The 14,968-nt window shown below is 61.7% G+C and overlaps 1 protein-coding gene across 2 annotated transcripts; it reads left to right on the forward strand.

Moving 5' to 3' along the window:
- Positions 1 to 119: 119 nt before the first annotated feature.
- Positions 120 to 10,900, forward strand: METRN (meteorin, glial cell differentiation regulator). Of its 2 annotated transcripts, XM_065030961.1 has the most exons (4): positions 120 to 6,874; positions 7,855 to 8,276; positions 8,460 to 8,519; positions 8,801 to 10,900. In XM_065030961.1, the coding sequence occupies exons 1-4, from the start codon at positions 6,789 to 6,791 to the stop codon at positions 9,115 to 9,117; spliced, it is 885 nt and encodes a 294-aa protein (XP_064887033.1). In that variant the 5' UTR covers positions 120 to 6,788; the 3' UTR covers positions 9,118 to 10,900. The 2 variants fall into 2 exon arrangements, with proteins under 2 accessions (XP_064887033.1, XP_064887031.1); XM_065030959.1 differs by having other exon boundaries at positions 120 to 8,276.
- The last annotated feature ends 4,068 nt before the right edge of the window (positions 10,901 to 14,968 follow it).

Consider the following 14,968-nt stretch of genomic DNA (forward strand, 5'->3'; position numbering starts at 1 on the left):
GCTGGCAGCTGGGTGTGCAGGCAGGGGGGGAGAGGGTGGGTGGGTGGGTGAATACAGGGGGGGAAGGATGGAGGGAGGAAGAGAGAGAGGGAGGGATGATGGAGAGATGGAGAGAAGAATGGAAAGATGGAAGGATGGAGGGAGGGATGATAGAGAGAAGAATGGAGAGATGAAAGGATAGAAGGATGGAGGGATGATGGAGAGGTGGAGGTTGGAGGGGTGGAAGGAGAGATGGAGGGGTGGATGGAGAAATGGTGGGGTGAATGGAAAGGCAGATGCTTGCTCTAGCTGTCTCCCCACCAGGGTGCTGGCAGGCCGGAGATCCGGGTGCAGACTCCTCTCACCCCAGTAGCTGGCTCAGGCCCTGCTCACAGCCCCTGGGGTGCAGCAGGGTGGACACTCCAGCTTCAGCACCCCAGGGTGCTGTGGGCACCCAAGGAAGGGTGTTGTGCTCAGAAGCCAGAGGGGTTCACCCACCCAGGCCATGGCTGGCAGCAGGACCTGCAGCTGGAGGATGCCCTGTTGCTGCCACCCCTTTTCCATCTCCTCCAGCTCCACACCCACCCAGTAACCCCAGTCTGGGGCCCAGCTTCACCATTGCTCCCCAAACTGGAGGGAACTGGTTAGATGCCATATTCAATCCCATCCCCTCTGCCTTCCCCTCACGCAGCCCCATGTGAGCCGCAGGACCGGCTTGGCCGCTGCCCCGGGCTGGGCCCTGGGGAGGCTGATGGAGCTGCCTGGATCCGGCCGCCTGGCTCCTGCCTCCATTATTTATAAGGCAGGTCAGGTTTCGCACTGGCAACCGGGAGGGGTTTGTGGGAGGAGATTGTGCACACACTCACACCCACACTCACACCCTCACCTCACTCTGTCCAGAGGGTGACATCCACAGGAAAAGGGGCCAGAGGGGCAGGTGACCACAGGGATGTGCGGGCCAGTGGCCTCACCCAGGTGGCACATCTTTTCTCCATTGCCTGAGGAACTGGGGGTGCTTCCCGCTGTGATCCCTTGTCCGCCCAGCAGTGCCCTATCCTGTGATGTCCTGTTCCCATGGAGTTGTCCCAGGGGACTTGCCACCTGGCAGCAGTGAGTGGTGGTCCAGCCCTTGGGGTCATGCACCACTTGCCCTCTCAGTGCATCCCTGGACATCCCCAAGGTGGTGACAAGAGTGAGCCCAGGGCCAGCCAGCCCTGTTGTCCCCTTGGTCCTGGCACAGCCCCATTGTCACTAATCCCTGCCTGCCTCAGGCCCCAGAGGGGACATGTTTGGGTGATCTCATGTCCTGGGAACACTGAAATGTCAAAAAGGGTCACAACCACTGGAGGAGTACCTATGCAGGCGAACTCTGTGCACATATCCCCAGTGGAGGTGACACAGTTGGCATGAACAGTCTGTGCCACCAGCTCTGGGGGATACCCACATCCTGGGGTACCTGCTGGGGGGTGCCTGGCCACCACAGCTCACCCCACAGCCATGAAGAACCCCAGCTTGTCATCCTGTGCTGAGGCAGGCTGGGCTCCTGGAGCCTCCTTGGAGCATGGGAACTGTCCCTCCTGGCTTCCAGGAAGGTGGTGGCTGGTGTCCCCATGCTTGTTCCAGGGCAGCAGCCAAGAACCAAACACCACTACTCCTCCACGACTTATCTTTATGCGAACTGCCAACACCCCATTGGCCTCTGCTTCCCTCCCATCCCCACTGCCCTGGGGATGCTGAAGTCTCTCAGCCCCTGCACTCAGTGTGTCCCCATGGTGACGGGACCCTGAGCCGAGCAACACTGGTCCAGCTGGACCACCGGTGCCCAAGCTGGACTGCAGTGTGCTGGGTGTTGTCACCACGGCAACCGCCATCGCCTAGCGCCGGCTGTCTCCCGGTAACCCGTCGCCTAGCAATGGGGGATTTTTCACAGCTCGGGATGAAGAGTTGAAAGTTATTTTTAGCCTGGGCTGCGAATCAATAGGCAGCTCCATTTGCCACCCCGCAGGATGCACGCGCAGGGGCCTTGCTGCGGTGGTGCGAGGCAGAGGGGCTGCTGAGGGGAGCAATGTGGCCTGGCTGGCCTGGGAACACCACCCCAGCACAGCCTGAATGGAACCCTAGGGCTTGGCCTCCCCTGGGACCCCGCTCCAGTCTCAGCAGCCCCCTCCAGGGCTTGGCCCCCTTTGTGCTGACCCCAAGGCTCAGCACCTCTGGGCCTCCTCACTTTCCTCCATGGAGCTCAGACCCCTTGCTCCCCCACCCTGCCAAGGATCTGACACCCCCCAGGACTGTCCCCCCTCCAGGCCACAGGCAGGTGAAGGTGGGTGAGGGCAAGGTCAAGCCATGGGGACCCTCATGCTTCTGTGGAGACTCTCATATTGTCAGGGAGATGACCACACTGCTGTGGGAACATTCATCTCACTCTGGGGACCCTCATCCAGCTGCTGGGAGCTTCATCCTGCCATGGGGATCTTCTCCCATTAGTGCAGACCCCCTCCTTCCCATGGGAACCCCCGCCTTGTCCTGGAGACACTCTCCTTGTCATGGGAACCATCTCCTTGCCATGAGGACCCTTGATCGGCCACAGGGACTGCTGCCTTGCAATGGGGACCCCCATCTTGCACTGGTGACCCTTGCTCTGCCATGGGGACCCTTGCCTTGTCATGGGGACCCTCGCCCTGTGGTTCCCCTCCTGACAGCCTCCCAGAGGTCCTGCAGTTCTACCAGGGCTTGTACCTGCCCTCAGGGACACCAGCCTGGGGGTCCAGATGTTTGGGGGCACTGGGAGGGAACAGAGCCCATTTGGCACTGGGCTTCCATAGGGAGGGCTGGGGGTATTCCACATGGCTCTAGAGCTGGGCCAGGAATTGAGATGAGGCTTCTCAGCTATTTGTCGAAGATGAGGTGGGTGCCTACCATAGCCACATCTCCCACGGGTGCTCAGCTGGGTGGAAGAGCTCCCCATGCAGCTGTGAGGGGCCAGACAGTGGGGTGGAAAGAGGTTGGGGACCTCCAGTCTTCCAGTAGCCCTCCAGTAGTCTCAGCCCCGCCCTGAGCCCTGCTTTTGCCTTTCCGGGAGGGTTTCTGCCCCTGGGTATGGCCCATACTGGAGCATCCCTGCCCTTGCCATCACCCACCCACAGCACAGGGTGGAGGGTGTCCAGAGCCACCCCATGGGAACCCTTTTGTGGACACAGAGGATGCCCCAGCTCAGCAGGAAATCCCAAGGACCTGCTTGGTGGGGATGACTGCCCAGGAAAGGAGAAAGTTCTGCTGAAGATGGGTGACCTGGCAGGGAGGTGGAGAATCAATAAAAAGCACAAAGGAAGGAACCAGGGTCCCTCCTGCCACAGGGAGACATGGAGCTCTGAAGCCCTGGGTGCTCATAGGTGGCAGATGGGTCTAGGACCCTTGGTCCCCAACAGTGATGGCACAGCATGACGCCCCCTGGAGCACACAGCCAGCTCTGGGGACACAGCACAAGGCAGACCTGGACCTGTCACAGCGGGTCCAGAGGGGACCATAGAAATGGCTGGAAGACCCTCTGCTGTGGAGAAAGGCTGGGACAGTTGGAGTTGTTCAATTCGGAGGAGACCTTCCTGACGCCTTTCAATATATAAAGGGGCTTATAAGAACGATGGAGAGAGGCTTTTCACTGGGACCTGTAGTGACAAGAGAAGGGGTGACGGCTTTAAAGTGGAAGAGAGTGGATTTAGGCTGGATGCGAGGAAGAACCGTGTTGCAGGGAGGGTGGGGTGCCCGGAGGAGCCCTGGATGCTCCATCCTGGGTGCTCCAGGCTGGGTAGGACAGGGCTGGCATGGTCTGGCCCAACAAAAAATGTTCCTGGCCAAGGCAGGGGTTGGACCGGGTGATCTTTGAAGGTCCCATTAGATGTCTCGATGCTCTGTCCCACTGCAGGACATGGCTTCCCCGCCACGGGAGACTCTCAGGGTCCCCCATCCAAGGGAGGCAGCGGTTCACTGCCCGGGGGGAGCGGGTGGAGCAGTCACCGTGCCCGCGGTCACAAGAGGGCACTGCGAGTCTGAGAAGCCCAGGGTCCCTCTGGCCGGAGCGGGGCGGGGGGCGCCAGGGCCAGGCCGGGAGCCCGGAGCGGTCCGAGGTCCGCTGCAGGGGTCGGCGGCTTACCCTGCGCCCCGGCTCGGCAGGTCCCGGGCGGCTGCCGGTCCCCAGTCCCTCTCTCCCTGCGGCAGCCGGGGACAAGGGGGACACAGCCAGGGGACAGATGCTGGGCACGGCCAGGGGGCACAGCCACCGCCCGGAGCTCCAGGGCACGGCCGGCAGCCCGGGGACGCGGCATCTTGTCAGGTGGCAGCTCCAATGAAGCCCCGGGATGCTTTAGCCCATCGACTGACTCAGCGCGATGGGGGAACTGGTGGGTGGTGGAGGAGCTTTGCCCAGTTCCAGAACAGGCCCATCTCCGGTGGCTGCTCCGAAGGGGCTCCTGGCTTCACAATGGCAGTGCCCCAAGGCCGTGGTGTCCCTGTGGCCATGAGGGGGGAAGGCAGAGTTGGCCATGGTGGTTTAGCCCAGCTGTTGCTGAGTTTTCCACGGTAACAGCCCGTTAAGGTGGATCAGGCACTGCACGCCCAGGCTGTGGCAGGGCCAGGGGTGCCAGCTCACCCCAGGGTGCTGGGGTAGGGTTAGGGCAGGCTCACTGCCATGTGCCTGAGGGGACAGACACATAGGGCTCCAGCCTGCAAACAGCTACATCCCACCTTCCTGCACCCTGTGGTGTCCCATGGGAAAGTCCCCTGAGGGTGCTGAGCACCCCACTGAATGGGGGATCAGCCTCAGTGGGAAGGTCCTTGTCTGGGGACACCAGCACACGGTGGCACCTGTGCCACCCCAACTTTGGTGCCACCCCATCTCTGATGCTACCTCATCTCTGGTGTCATCTCGCCTCTGGTGTCACTTTGCCTCTGGTGTCGCATTGCCTCTGGGGACCTGGCAGAGGCTGTTTGGGGGCTCCCTGGCTGGATCCCATATGAAGCTCTGAGCCCAGACGGCCCTGCTTCCCCATGGTTGCACAGGACCTGGCCCCAGGACCCTCTGCAGGGGGTCACTGTGACCCCGCTTCACTTGCACAGCCAGGATTTTGAGCCCAGCCATGCTCTGGCAAACCCCGCACAGCAGCCAGTAGTAACAGCACAAAGGCCAGCAGGTCCAGAGGCATCACCCCAACACCCCCAACCTGACACCCCAACACCCCAATGCCCCCACTCTCCCACCCTGACCCGCTCCACCTTAACCCGCAGCCCCTTTGGCCCCTCATTTTCCACGGATTCCAGCAGCTTGACTTCTTTCAGCATCATTTCATGGCCAAAAGGCTTCGAATCCCCCTTTCCCCCGCCTGCCACCCCCCCTCTGGCTCCCTCCCCTTCCTCACTTCCCCTCTTTCTGTCTGCCATCCAAATTTACAATCCCTCATTTCCATTCCGCTCCACCCTCTCGCTGGGGACTTTGTTCCTGGCCTGTATCATCCCATCCCAATTGTTCAGTGTTTATTTCAAACATTTTGGCGGGCTGTCACTGGATGGAAACTTAATTAATTGTGGGGTTTGTGGTACTGGCACAATAGCGGCTGAAAGGGGGGGGGAAATCTCGAGGGGCAGGTTTGGAGGGAGGGAAGTGGGGGTTCGGGTGTGCATATCTTCCATGCCAGGCTCACTGCCACACACTTCTGCTTCCCCTAGTCAAGAAAATGCCCCCATGGAAGAGGGGTGCTGATGAAGTGGGGGGTTGTATTTTATACTGAGGCTGGGGTGTGTGTAACTCTTGGGGTACACAGTTTTGGGCATGTGTGTAGATCAGGGTGGCTGTAGCCTGGGGTGTGCACATAGTGAGGTGTCCATAGGTTGGGGTGTAAATAGCTTGGGTTGTATATAGCCTGTGGTTTGCACAGTTTGGGCTGTGCATAGGTTGGGGTGCGCATAGATTTGGGTGTGCATAGACTGGGGTGCTTATAGCCTGTGGTGTACACAGCTTGGTGTGTGCATAAGCATGGGTGTACATAACCCAGAGTGTATATAGTGTGAGGTGCCTGTAGCCTGGGGTACACGTAGCCTGGGGTGTGCATAACTTGGAGCGTGCTAGCCCGGGATGTGCTAGCAGCCTGGAGTGCCTGTAGCCTGGGCTGCCTGTAGCCTGGGGTGTGCATAACTCAGGGTGAGCATAGCCTGAGTGCCTGTATTCTGGGGTGTGTATAACTCGGGGTGTGCATAGCCTGGGTGCCCGTAGTTCAGGGCACACACGGCTTGGGGTGTACATGACCACGGGCATGCATATCGGGTGTACACAGCCCGGGGAGCACACGGGCTGTATCCCACCTGGGGTGCCTGCATCCAGGATGTGCGCAGCCATAACTCTGGGTGCACACAACCAGGGGTGTCTGCAGCCTGGGATGCACCTGTTGTACCCCAACCCTGTCCCTGGGGTTCAGCCCTGGCATTTCCCCCCGGCCCCCACCGCTGGCAACCAGCCCTGCCAGTGTCCCCCACCCCGAGGAGCCCCGGTGCTGCTGACCCCGGGCTGGCGCGGGGAACATCTCCCGGGAGCCCCGAGGCGGGGTCCGGGGATGCCCGAGGCGGGGAGACGGGGGAGAGGAGGGGCGGGGGGAGAGAAGAGGGGGTGAAAGGGGGGCGGCCCCGCCCCACTGCCGCTATTGGCGGAAAGTTTGGGGCGCGGCGCGGCGTGGCGGCCCCGCTCCCCCCGCTCTTCCCGGTGCGGGCATCGGTGCGGGCAGGGCCGGGCCGGGCCGGGCCGCCCCGGGGCCGCCGCGGGCGCGGCCATGTGGGCGCTGCGGGCGCTCTGCCTGGCCGGGCTGGGCGCGGCTCTGGGCGGCGGCTCCGCGGATCAGTGTTCCTGGAGGGGCAGGTAGGCACCGGCACCGGTACGGGGGGGCAGCCCGGGGCAGGGGGAGGCGGCACACGCGGGTCCTCAGCTCAGCATCCCCCACTGCTCTGCGCGGTTCGCAGCCCTCCGGGGAGCTCCCGCCGCCCAGGCTCGGGTAGAGGCTCTGCCTGGGATGCTGGGACCTGCGTCTGCCTCAGTTTCCCCACTCCTGGGTGCGGCTGCCCACCACCGCGCGGGATACTTCCCCCGGGGTGCTTGGGCTGCTGGGCTTCCCACCTCCCCTTCCCTGAGCCCACCTCCACCCGTGAAACGTGGCTCTGCGGTCGCCGGGGCTCCGAGCCCCTCCACAGGGCCCGACCCGACGCCGGCCGCTATGGGGAAGGCGCCGAGTTTCGAAACAAAGAGCCGGGGCCCGCCGGGAGGGCCTGCCGCGGGGGGCGTGGGGGGCCACGGGGCCACACAGCCACGAGCAGCGTGGCCGGGACAAAGCAGCTCCACGGCCACCTCCGCTGCCCCCAGCCCGGCTTTCCCGCGTGTCCCCCCCCATGCTAAAAATGCAGCGGCAAGACGTGGCTCCAGGCATCGTTTACACGCGAGCCCGAATCCTGTGAGAGTGAGGGGGACATGGAGCCACCCCAGCTCCCACTGGGGATCTCCCGAAGCAGGGGGATGCAGAGGAACAAGCGACCCCAAGATCATGAGCACCGTGGCTCGGGTAGCTTGGGAGCCCACCCTGGGTGCGAGGGGGCTGTGTTGCCTCCCCCTTGGCCCCCTTGGGCAGGTGTCGGGAAACATGAGCACTCCTCAAATGATGTGCTTGCACCCCAAATCCGAGGCATCAAAGGCTCGGTGCTATTCCTCCCTGTGTTCATCCTGCATGCCTCTGCAGAGGTGCTGCTCGGGCGCTCCAGCACTGCTGTGTTGGGGGGGGCACATGGGCTGGGGAGGGTCCCCATCACCCGGGGGGGTTCCCGGCTGATGGAGTCTGCTGTGCCTCGCAGTGGGCTGTCACAGGAGGCGGGCAGCGTGGAGCAGCTCTCCCTGCACTGTGCCGAGGGTTCGCTGGAATGGCTGTACCCCACGGGGGCCCTTCGCCTCCGCCTGGCCCCCCGTCTGCCCCCCGCCACCGCCACCACCAAGGGCAGAAGCCCCCAACATGTCACTGCCTGCGTCAAACCTTCTGGCACCTTCCGGGGGGCCCAGCTCTACCTGGAGAGGGAAGGAGTGCTGGAGCTGCTGCTGCCGGAGGCCCCCCGGCCCCGTGTTCGCTGCTTCAGCTGGCTGCCCTGGGAGAAGGTGGCTCTGTTCCTGCAGGCCACCCCGCATCGCGACATCAGCCGCCGCATCGCTGCCTTCCGCTACGAGCTGCGTGGGGACTGGCTGGCCCACCCAGCACTGCCTGCTGCCAGCCTCACTGGAGAAGGTGAGCACCGAGTGTCCTGGGTCAGCCTGCCTCAATTTCCCCAGGGCTGCTGTTGCCTCCCTGAAGCAAGGGTGTCCTTGGTCTGTGCAGAGGCAACGGGACAGAAGGGCCAGGGCTGGGGTGGTCCCCCCCAAGGCTGGTCACTGGGAGCAACCAGTGACAAGCTGTGCTTGGCAATTGCAGGTGCGTGCCGGCCGTGCAATGACACTGAGATCCTGATGGCCATTTGCACTAGTGACTTTGGTGAGTGCAGCCCCCTTGGGTGCTGGGGAGGGAGTCCTGGCACCCTGGAAGAGGGAAGGAAACTCAAACTGGGGGGACACCAGCCCTCAGGCAGCCCTAGTCTCCACCTCCCAAGCTAGCTTGGCTGGGGCTGCTGACATCAGTGTCACAGAGGCCACTGTGGGATGGGGATGGGGACGAGGCTGTGAACAAGGATGGGAATGAGGACAAGGACAGGGTTGGGGACAGGGATAAGAATGGGCACAGAGACACAGTGACACATTCCTGCCTTCCCCCCACAGTGATCCGCGGCAGCATCCGAAGTGTCTCCAATGATGTGGAGCTGCAGGAATCCATCATTGGGGTGAGCGCCACCCGCATCCACCGCCAAAAGTTCCCCCTCTTCCAGGCAGGGGGGCGGCCAGGGCGGGTGGTAGGCAGCATCCGCACTCCACTGCGCTGCGGTGTCAAGCCGGGCCCTGGCACCTTCCTCTTCACGGGGTGGCTGCATTTTGGCGAAGCCTGGCTGAGCTGTGCACCCCGCTATAGGGACTTCCAGCACATCTACGAGGGGGCACGGCGCACACGCCAAAACCCCTGTGAGTTCCCCGTGGACTGAGCAGCTTGGGGAGGGTAGCCTGGCCCCATGGGTACTGGGCTGCTGGGGTCCCGCAGGCAGCGAGAGCATCCCTGAGGGGATGCAGGGAGTGGCGTGCCAGCAGGGATGGTACCTGGAGGGAGCGCAGTGCTTCGGTCCTTGCTGCGTAGCCGGGCTCTGGTGGCACCCACCACCGGGCTGCGGGGTCATAGGAAAATCCTGCTGGAAGGGAAGGAGTTTTTCCAGGGTGCACTCACCTGTGGTCCCCAGGGACCTGTCGAGTGCAGTGGCATGGGGCAATGGGTTGGGAGCTCCCTAGGGTCTGGGGAGCTGCATGCTCAGGGGATGCTGCGGGCTCGGGGATGCTGTGGGGCACGGTTGGTCCAGCATGATGGGGGCAGCTGTTCCCACCCCCAGGAGGGCTCAGTGGCAGGTGGCCATGGCTGTGGGTGGCCATGGTGGCAGGACCAGGGACACGGTGGGCACCGTGGGGAACAGAAGGGCCAGGAGGTGGATTTGCAATGTTGGGGGTGGAAGGGGGAGCAGGGTGGTGGCAAGACTTGCCCTGGCCCTGCCTGCAGCGTGGGGCACGGGCAGGAACCGTGGGGTGGCTGCTGAGGAAGAGGAGTGAGGCTGAAGGGAGCGAGGGGTATGGCGAGGTGGGAGGAAGGCTGACGCAGGGAGCAGAGGTGTCCCGGCACGGCTGGAGCAGGACCAAAGCACTGATGCAGGAGGGTGCCACGGGAGCAGGGAGAGGCCCGGCTGTGCTACCTGTTACCACCAGCCTGGGGCTGTGGCCTCACAGTGGCTGCTGGGTCCCACTGTGCCATGTTGCCTGTGGTGGGACACGCGTGCCAGCTGGGGGAAATTTCTGACCGTGGGGGTGGGGGGCATCATGTGCACTAAAGTTATAATGATACCAAATTTGTGATTTTTTTTTTTTTTCTATAAACCAAGCCGTATTTGTAGCATGCACGTGTGCATCTCCTTTTTTTAAAACGCTGGGCAGGATGTTCACCAATGGATGCTGTGGGAAATGTCTATATAGGTACAGGGATATATCACTGTTTCTAAATGCCGCATCCCTGGCATTCCCCAGGGTGGGTGGCTTTGGGGTTCCCCTCCCCAGGCAGCACTGAGTGAGCGGCGCCAGGGCTGGGGGCGGGTGGCCCCATGCCGGGTGGGTGACCCCGCCAGCGGAGCCGCTGTCAGGGCTGATTCTCATCAGAGCCACCAGCCACAAGGCCTCATTGTGCCGGGCTGTGCGGCACCAGCTTCCCAGCCCTGCCCTGCCGCTGCCCCCTCCACGGGGGCTCCAGCCCCCGGCCTCTGTCCCCCACTCCTCCGGGCTGCGCAGGCAACCCCAGGTGGTGGGGAGGGGGACAGGACCCCAGCAAGGGATGGGGCACAGGACCCTCAGACAGAGGTGGGGCAGGGGACCCTCAGCCACAAACGGGGCACAGGACCCCGAGCCAGGGACCTTTCCTTCCCATCAGTGTTTCCCACAGGGGCTCAACCTGGAAAAGCTCAGCCCCTAAGCACCCCCTAGCCACCCCCAGTTCCCCAAACCACTAAAGCCAGGGTCATGGCACATGTCAGCTTGGGCTTTAATACCTCTTCAGTATTATTTCAATAACACCTTTTCAAATGCCACTAACCAGGCTGAACTGCTGGGCATCTGGTGGCCCTGCTGACCATAATGTGCTTTTCCTCACCAAGAAAACATTTCCAAAGAGTTCTGTGGAGTTTAATTAAATATATATATATGTGTGAGTGAGTGTATAAAATGATCTGGTTGTGATGAGATCCTGCCTGGTGGGTTTGATACGTGACACGTTTTTCCCCTGAGAAGAGTTCGATGCCTATTTTATGCTTTACTGCCAAAGGGCTGGTGATTGTTCTGGGGCTGGGCTGGGCCTGAGGGCAGGATCTGACCCTGAGGGAGTCCAGTGCTCCACCAGGGGCTTGTGATGCCAGCATCCCCCCAAGTTTTGGCAGCAGGCAGGAGCTGGGCCAGGCAGGGGGAAGGGGGAAGGAGTGGGAAACTCAGTGGAGGAGGAAAAATAAGGCTGGAAAAGCAATAAATGAGGTGTGAAGGGAACTGCGCTGCCCACGGCATCCTCTGTACGCCCCGGGGATAGAGCACTGCTACTCAAACCCCACCACAATCCAGCACATTCCTCTCAGCTAAATTATGGCATTTAATGCGCTGAGCATCCGGCAGCTTTCTGTCCAGCAGCAGAATCTCTTGTTTTTCTTCAAATCTGTTTATTTGGCCAAATCAGCTCATTCTGCTGTGGCGGAAAGGGCTGTTATGCCGCTTGTTCTCCACTGCAGAGGTTTTCGAGGTGTTTTTGGTGCCCTCTGCCCTGTGTCAGGTTGGGTCGGCCGCCCTCGCTTCCCACAGCTGCCGGCTCCCGCAGCGGCTGGGCTGTGGCCAGGGCACGAACACTTCCTATGGGAGCGTCCTACGGGGAGCTGGTGCCTCAGTTTCCCCACTGCAAGATGAGGATAACAGCCCTTCCCCACTGCTTGGGGCTGCCATGGCGCCAGGCAGCACCCCATGGCCTCAGCATCTTCATCTCCATGGAGATGGTCATCTGAGAATCTCCCTGAAAGCACAGTCTGGCACTGGCCAAGCCAAACTCCTGACTGGCCCCTCCTGCCTCCTGGCGCGGAGGGTAAAAACACCATGAGACAAACTCCATCACAGTTAATATTTCCTCTGCAGGATGGAAAATGTGCTGGGAGGCAGCATGGTGGGGGGAGAGTGGGCTGGGGGTCATTGCGTACCAGCGTCTGCTTTGAGCAGAGTGAATGGGAGCTGGGGGGCTCCGGAGGGGCAATGCGAGCCCAGCTGTGCTTGGAGAGATGGGTGGTGATGGCAAAGGGCTGTGGTGGCACCCTGTGAGCCCAGGGAAGGGTCCCTGCTGTGGCCATCCTAATGCCCACCTGGCTGAGCTGTCTGCAGCATCCCTGGAAACAGCCCAGCCAGACCCACTCCAAACCCCCCCCCACGCATCCATCCACCCCCTGAGAGGGTGGGTTTGGGGGTGCCATGGGGAGCAGCACCCCAAAAGCAGCTGCCTTGGTGGAAACGTGCCCAGGGAGGTGCCTGGGGCTCCTTGTCTTGTGGGATCAGCTCCACCACAGACGCAGGAGTCCGGGCAGGGGGACACACACATCCCAGCCTAGGGGACCCTCTGGGGACTGTGGAGCCCTCCAGTCACACTGCTGATAGGTGTCCATGCTGGGACGGCAAAACACAGTGGTGGCATCAGTATGGTGTCTCCCGGTCCCTGTCCCCATCCATCACACAAAGGGAGCCGCCATTTCCCGCCATTCTCCCCCCAGCCCTCCTCCTTCCCAGACGACGGATAAAAGCCTGAACATCTGAATCGTGGGGCACAAAGGGGAGGCACAAAGGCAGGCGGCCCTGCCCAGCCCTCTCCATGGCCCCTGGCCCTGAGCAGGGACCTGCAGGCTTCACATCTACCCTGGGGATGTCCGGGCAGCCTGCCTGCCCTGCCCTGCCCACAGGAGCTGGTGTGGGGCAGAGGGGTGCCCCTGGGACCAGGGGCTCTGCAGTAGGGTCAGGATGATGTCCCTGCTGTTAGGGGATGCTCTGTATGGTCAGCATGACATCCCAGGGGTTAGGAGGCGTCCTATAGGGCGAGGGTAACGCTCCTGGGGCCAGGAGATGTCCTATAGGGTCAGGATGATGCCCCTGGGGTTTGGAGGTGCCCCACAGGGTTGAATGATGCCCCAGGGCATGCCCAGTAGCAAGTCTATGTGGGCAGCAGAGGAGGAACTGGAAGGAACAGGCAGGATGGAGCGAGTTCTGCCCCGAGGAACTGGAAGGAACAGGCAGGATGGAGCGAGTTCTGCCCCACGGCCCTCCGTGAGAGGAGAAATGAGAGCCTAGTGACCCCCAGAACACCGACATCCCCCAACCCTGCCACCCTTCACGTAGTTGCACCCCAAAGCCTTCGGGTAAGGGGGATGCCCTGAGTCCCCCTCTTTGGCCAGGACAAGGCTGATCCAGCATCACCCCTGTGCTGGACAGGGATGCTTGAGGCCAGGGGGGGACCCTGGCCCACAGAGGGGCCCCCACGGCCCCTCACTCTGGCCCAATGCGCCTGCGCCCGGCAGGCTGGGATGCCGACAGCTGGTGGGAAGGAGCTTTCCCAGCACATAGTGACAAATTCCTGGTGGTCAGGGCTGCTTTGCAGCCGCTGTGGCCTCGGCGGGGGGAAGCTGCCCTGGAAAGAAGTGGATTAAAAGCTCTTTGGCTCCAGTGGCGCAGCCCAACTGCTCCCCTTGCACAGCCACCTGCTTGGTCCGGCACCCCAGGATGCTGCTGGACACCCCAGGACTGGGGCAGAAGGGGATGCTGACACCCCTCCCCAGCCAAGTCCCAGGGGCCCAGCAAGGAGTGCTCAGCCCTGCCCTTGTTTCATTAATTAATTTGCTCTGCAGCATCACAGGGGGGAGCTTGGGCTGCCCTGAGGGACCAGCTGGTCCCCAAGGACCATCCTGCTCCTCAGCAGCAGCAGCCTCCCAGCCTCCCTCTTCCCCCAGATCCTGTTTCCCCTGATTTTCTGCTCACTCTCAGGTTTAACTGGCTCCACCTGCCAGCCATCACCAGAAAATCGGCGAAATCCCCATAGCTCCCGCTTTGGCTGCAGCCATGCTGGGCTGGGGAGGGGAACCAGCTCTGGACAGTAGCTCTACGCTACATGCAGTGTGTAGGGATGGCTTTTTCTCCCTGATGGAGCCCCATCGCTGCTGGGGAGATGTTTTTAATAGGGTTTGGTTGTTATTAAGTGCTCTGAGCTGCATGTCTTGGTTTGAGGGTAGAGCACATGTGTGCTTGTGTGTGGGTGCATGTGTGTCCTTATTCCAGGGGCAGAATATTTTGTTCCCACAAATAAGGATGAGATGGGAGCAGAACCATGCACTCACCTTCCACAGGTCCTCCCTGGGCTGCTGCCTGCATGGGCTTGTTGAGAAGAAAGAGGGTCTCCGGGTGGGCTGGTGCTGGGGGCTACCAGCTGTGCCACCCCCAGGGCTGGAGAGGTGGGAATGTCGCTCCCCAGTCCTACTCCCCTGCACCCCAAAACCATTCTCAGTTTGGGGCTGCCCATAGGGTTTCCTCCTCCGCCAACAGTCACCCATGGGTGATGTTCCCTGGGCATGCAAGGAGGCTGGTGTCCCCATGGCAAGGGCATCGGGTGCTGCTTTGCATTGCACAGGCTCCCAGGGCCATCCCTGAGCTCACAGGGGACACCCCGATACAGTGCTGGTGGGTAGCCCCTAGGCAACCCTCCAAATATTGACCCAAAGGGCAAGGGGGGAGCAGGGGAGGAAGGCAATGGCTGTGACATCCCAGGCGAGATGATGATGTGGCAGCGAACACCAGCGCGGGCAGGGAAGCTGCCTGCCCTTTGTGCACCCGCTTCCCTAATTGAGCCGTTATTGTTCCCTGGTTTGGTTCATTTTGTGAGGATTTTTATTAATTGCGGGTGGGCGGGGGCCTGGCTGTGCCCCCCACTCCCCCGGGCCCTGCGCCCCCCTCTCGCTTCCCACACGCTGGAATTTTCCCACAGTCGCTGCTCCCTCACAGCAGGAAACCCACCACCCTCGCTCTGTGACACGCACAGACGCAAACAACCGCAAGCAACTGTGCACAGCCACGGACAGCCGCACACAAGTGTGAACAACTGTGCACAGCCACACACAATGGCACAAAAGCGTGAACAATTGCGCACAGCTGTGCACAACTGCACACTATTGTGAACAGCTGTGCATGGCGACACACAACTGTGCGCACAAGTGCACGCAACCATGCTCAGCCATGCACAGCTGTTCA

Source organism: Columba livia, chromosome 15 (assembly GCF_036013475.1).
Source record: "Columba livia isolate bColLiv1 breed racing homer chromosome 15, bColLiv1.pat.W.v2, whole genome shotgun sequence".
Taxonomy (NCBI): domain Eukaryota; kingdom Metazoa; phylum Chordata; class Aves; order Columbiformes; family Columbidae; genus Columba; species Columba livia.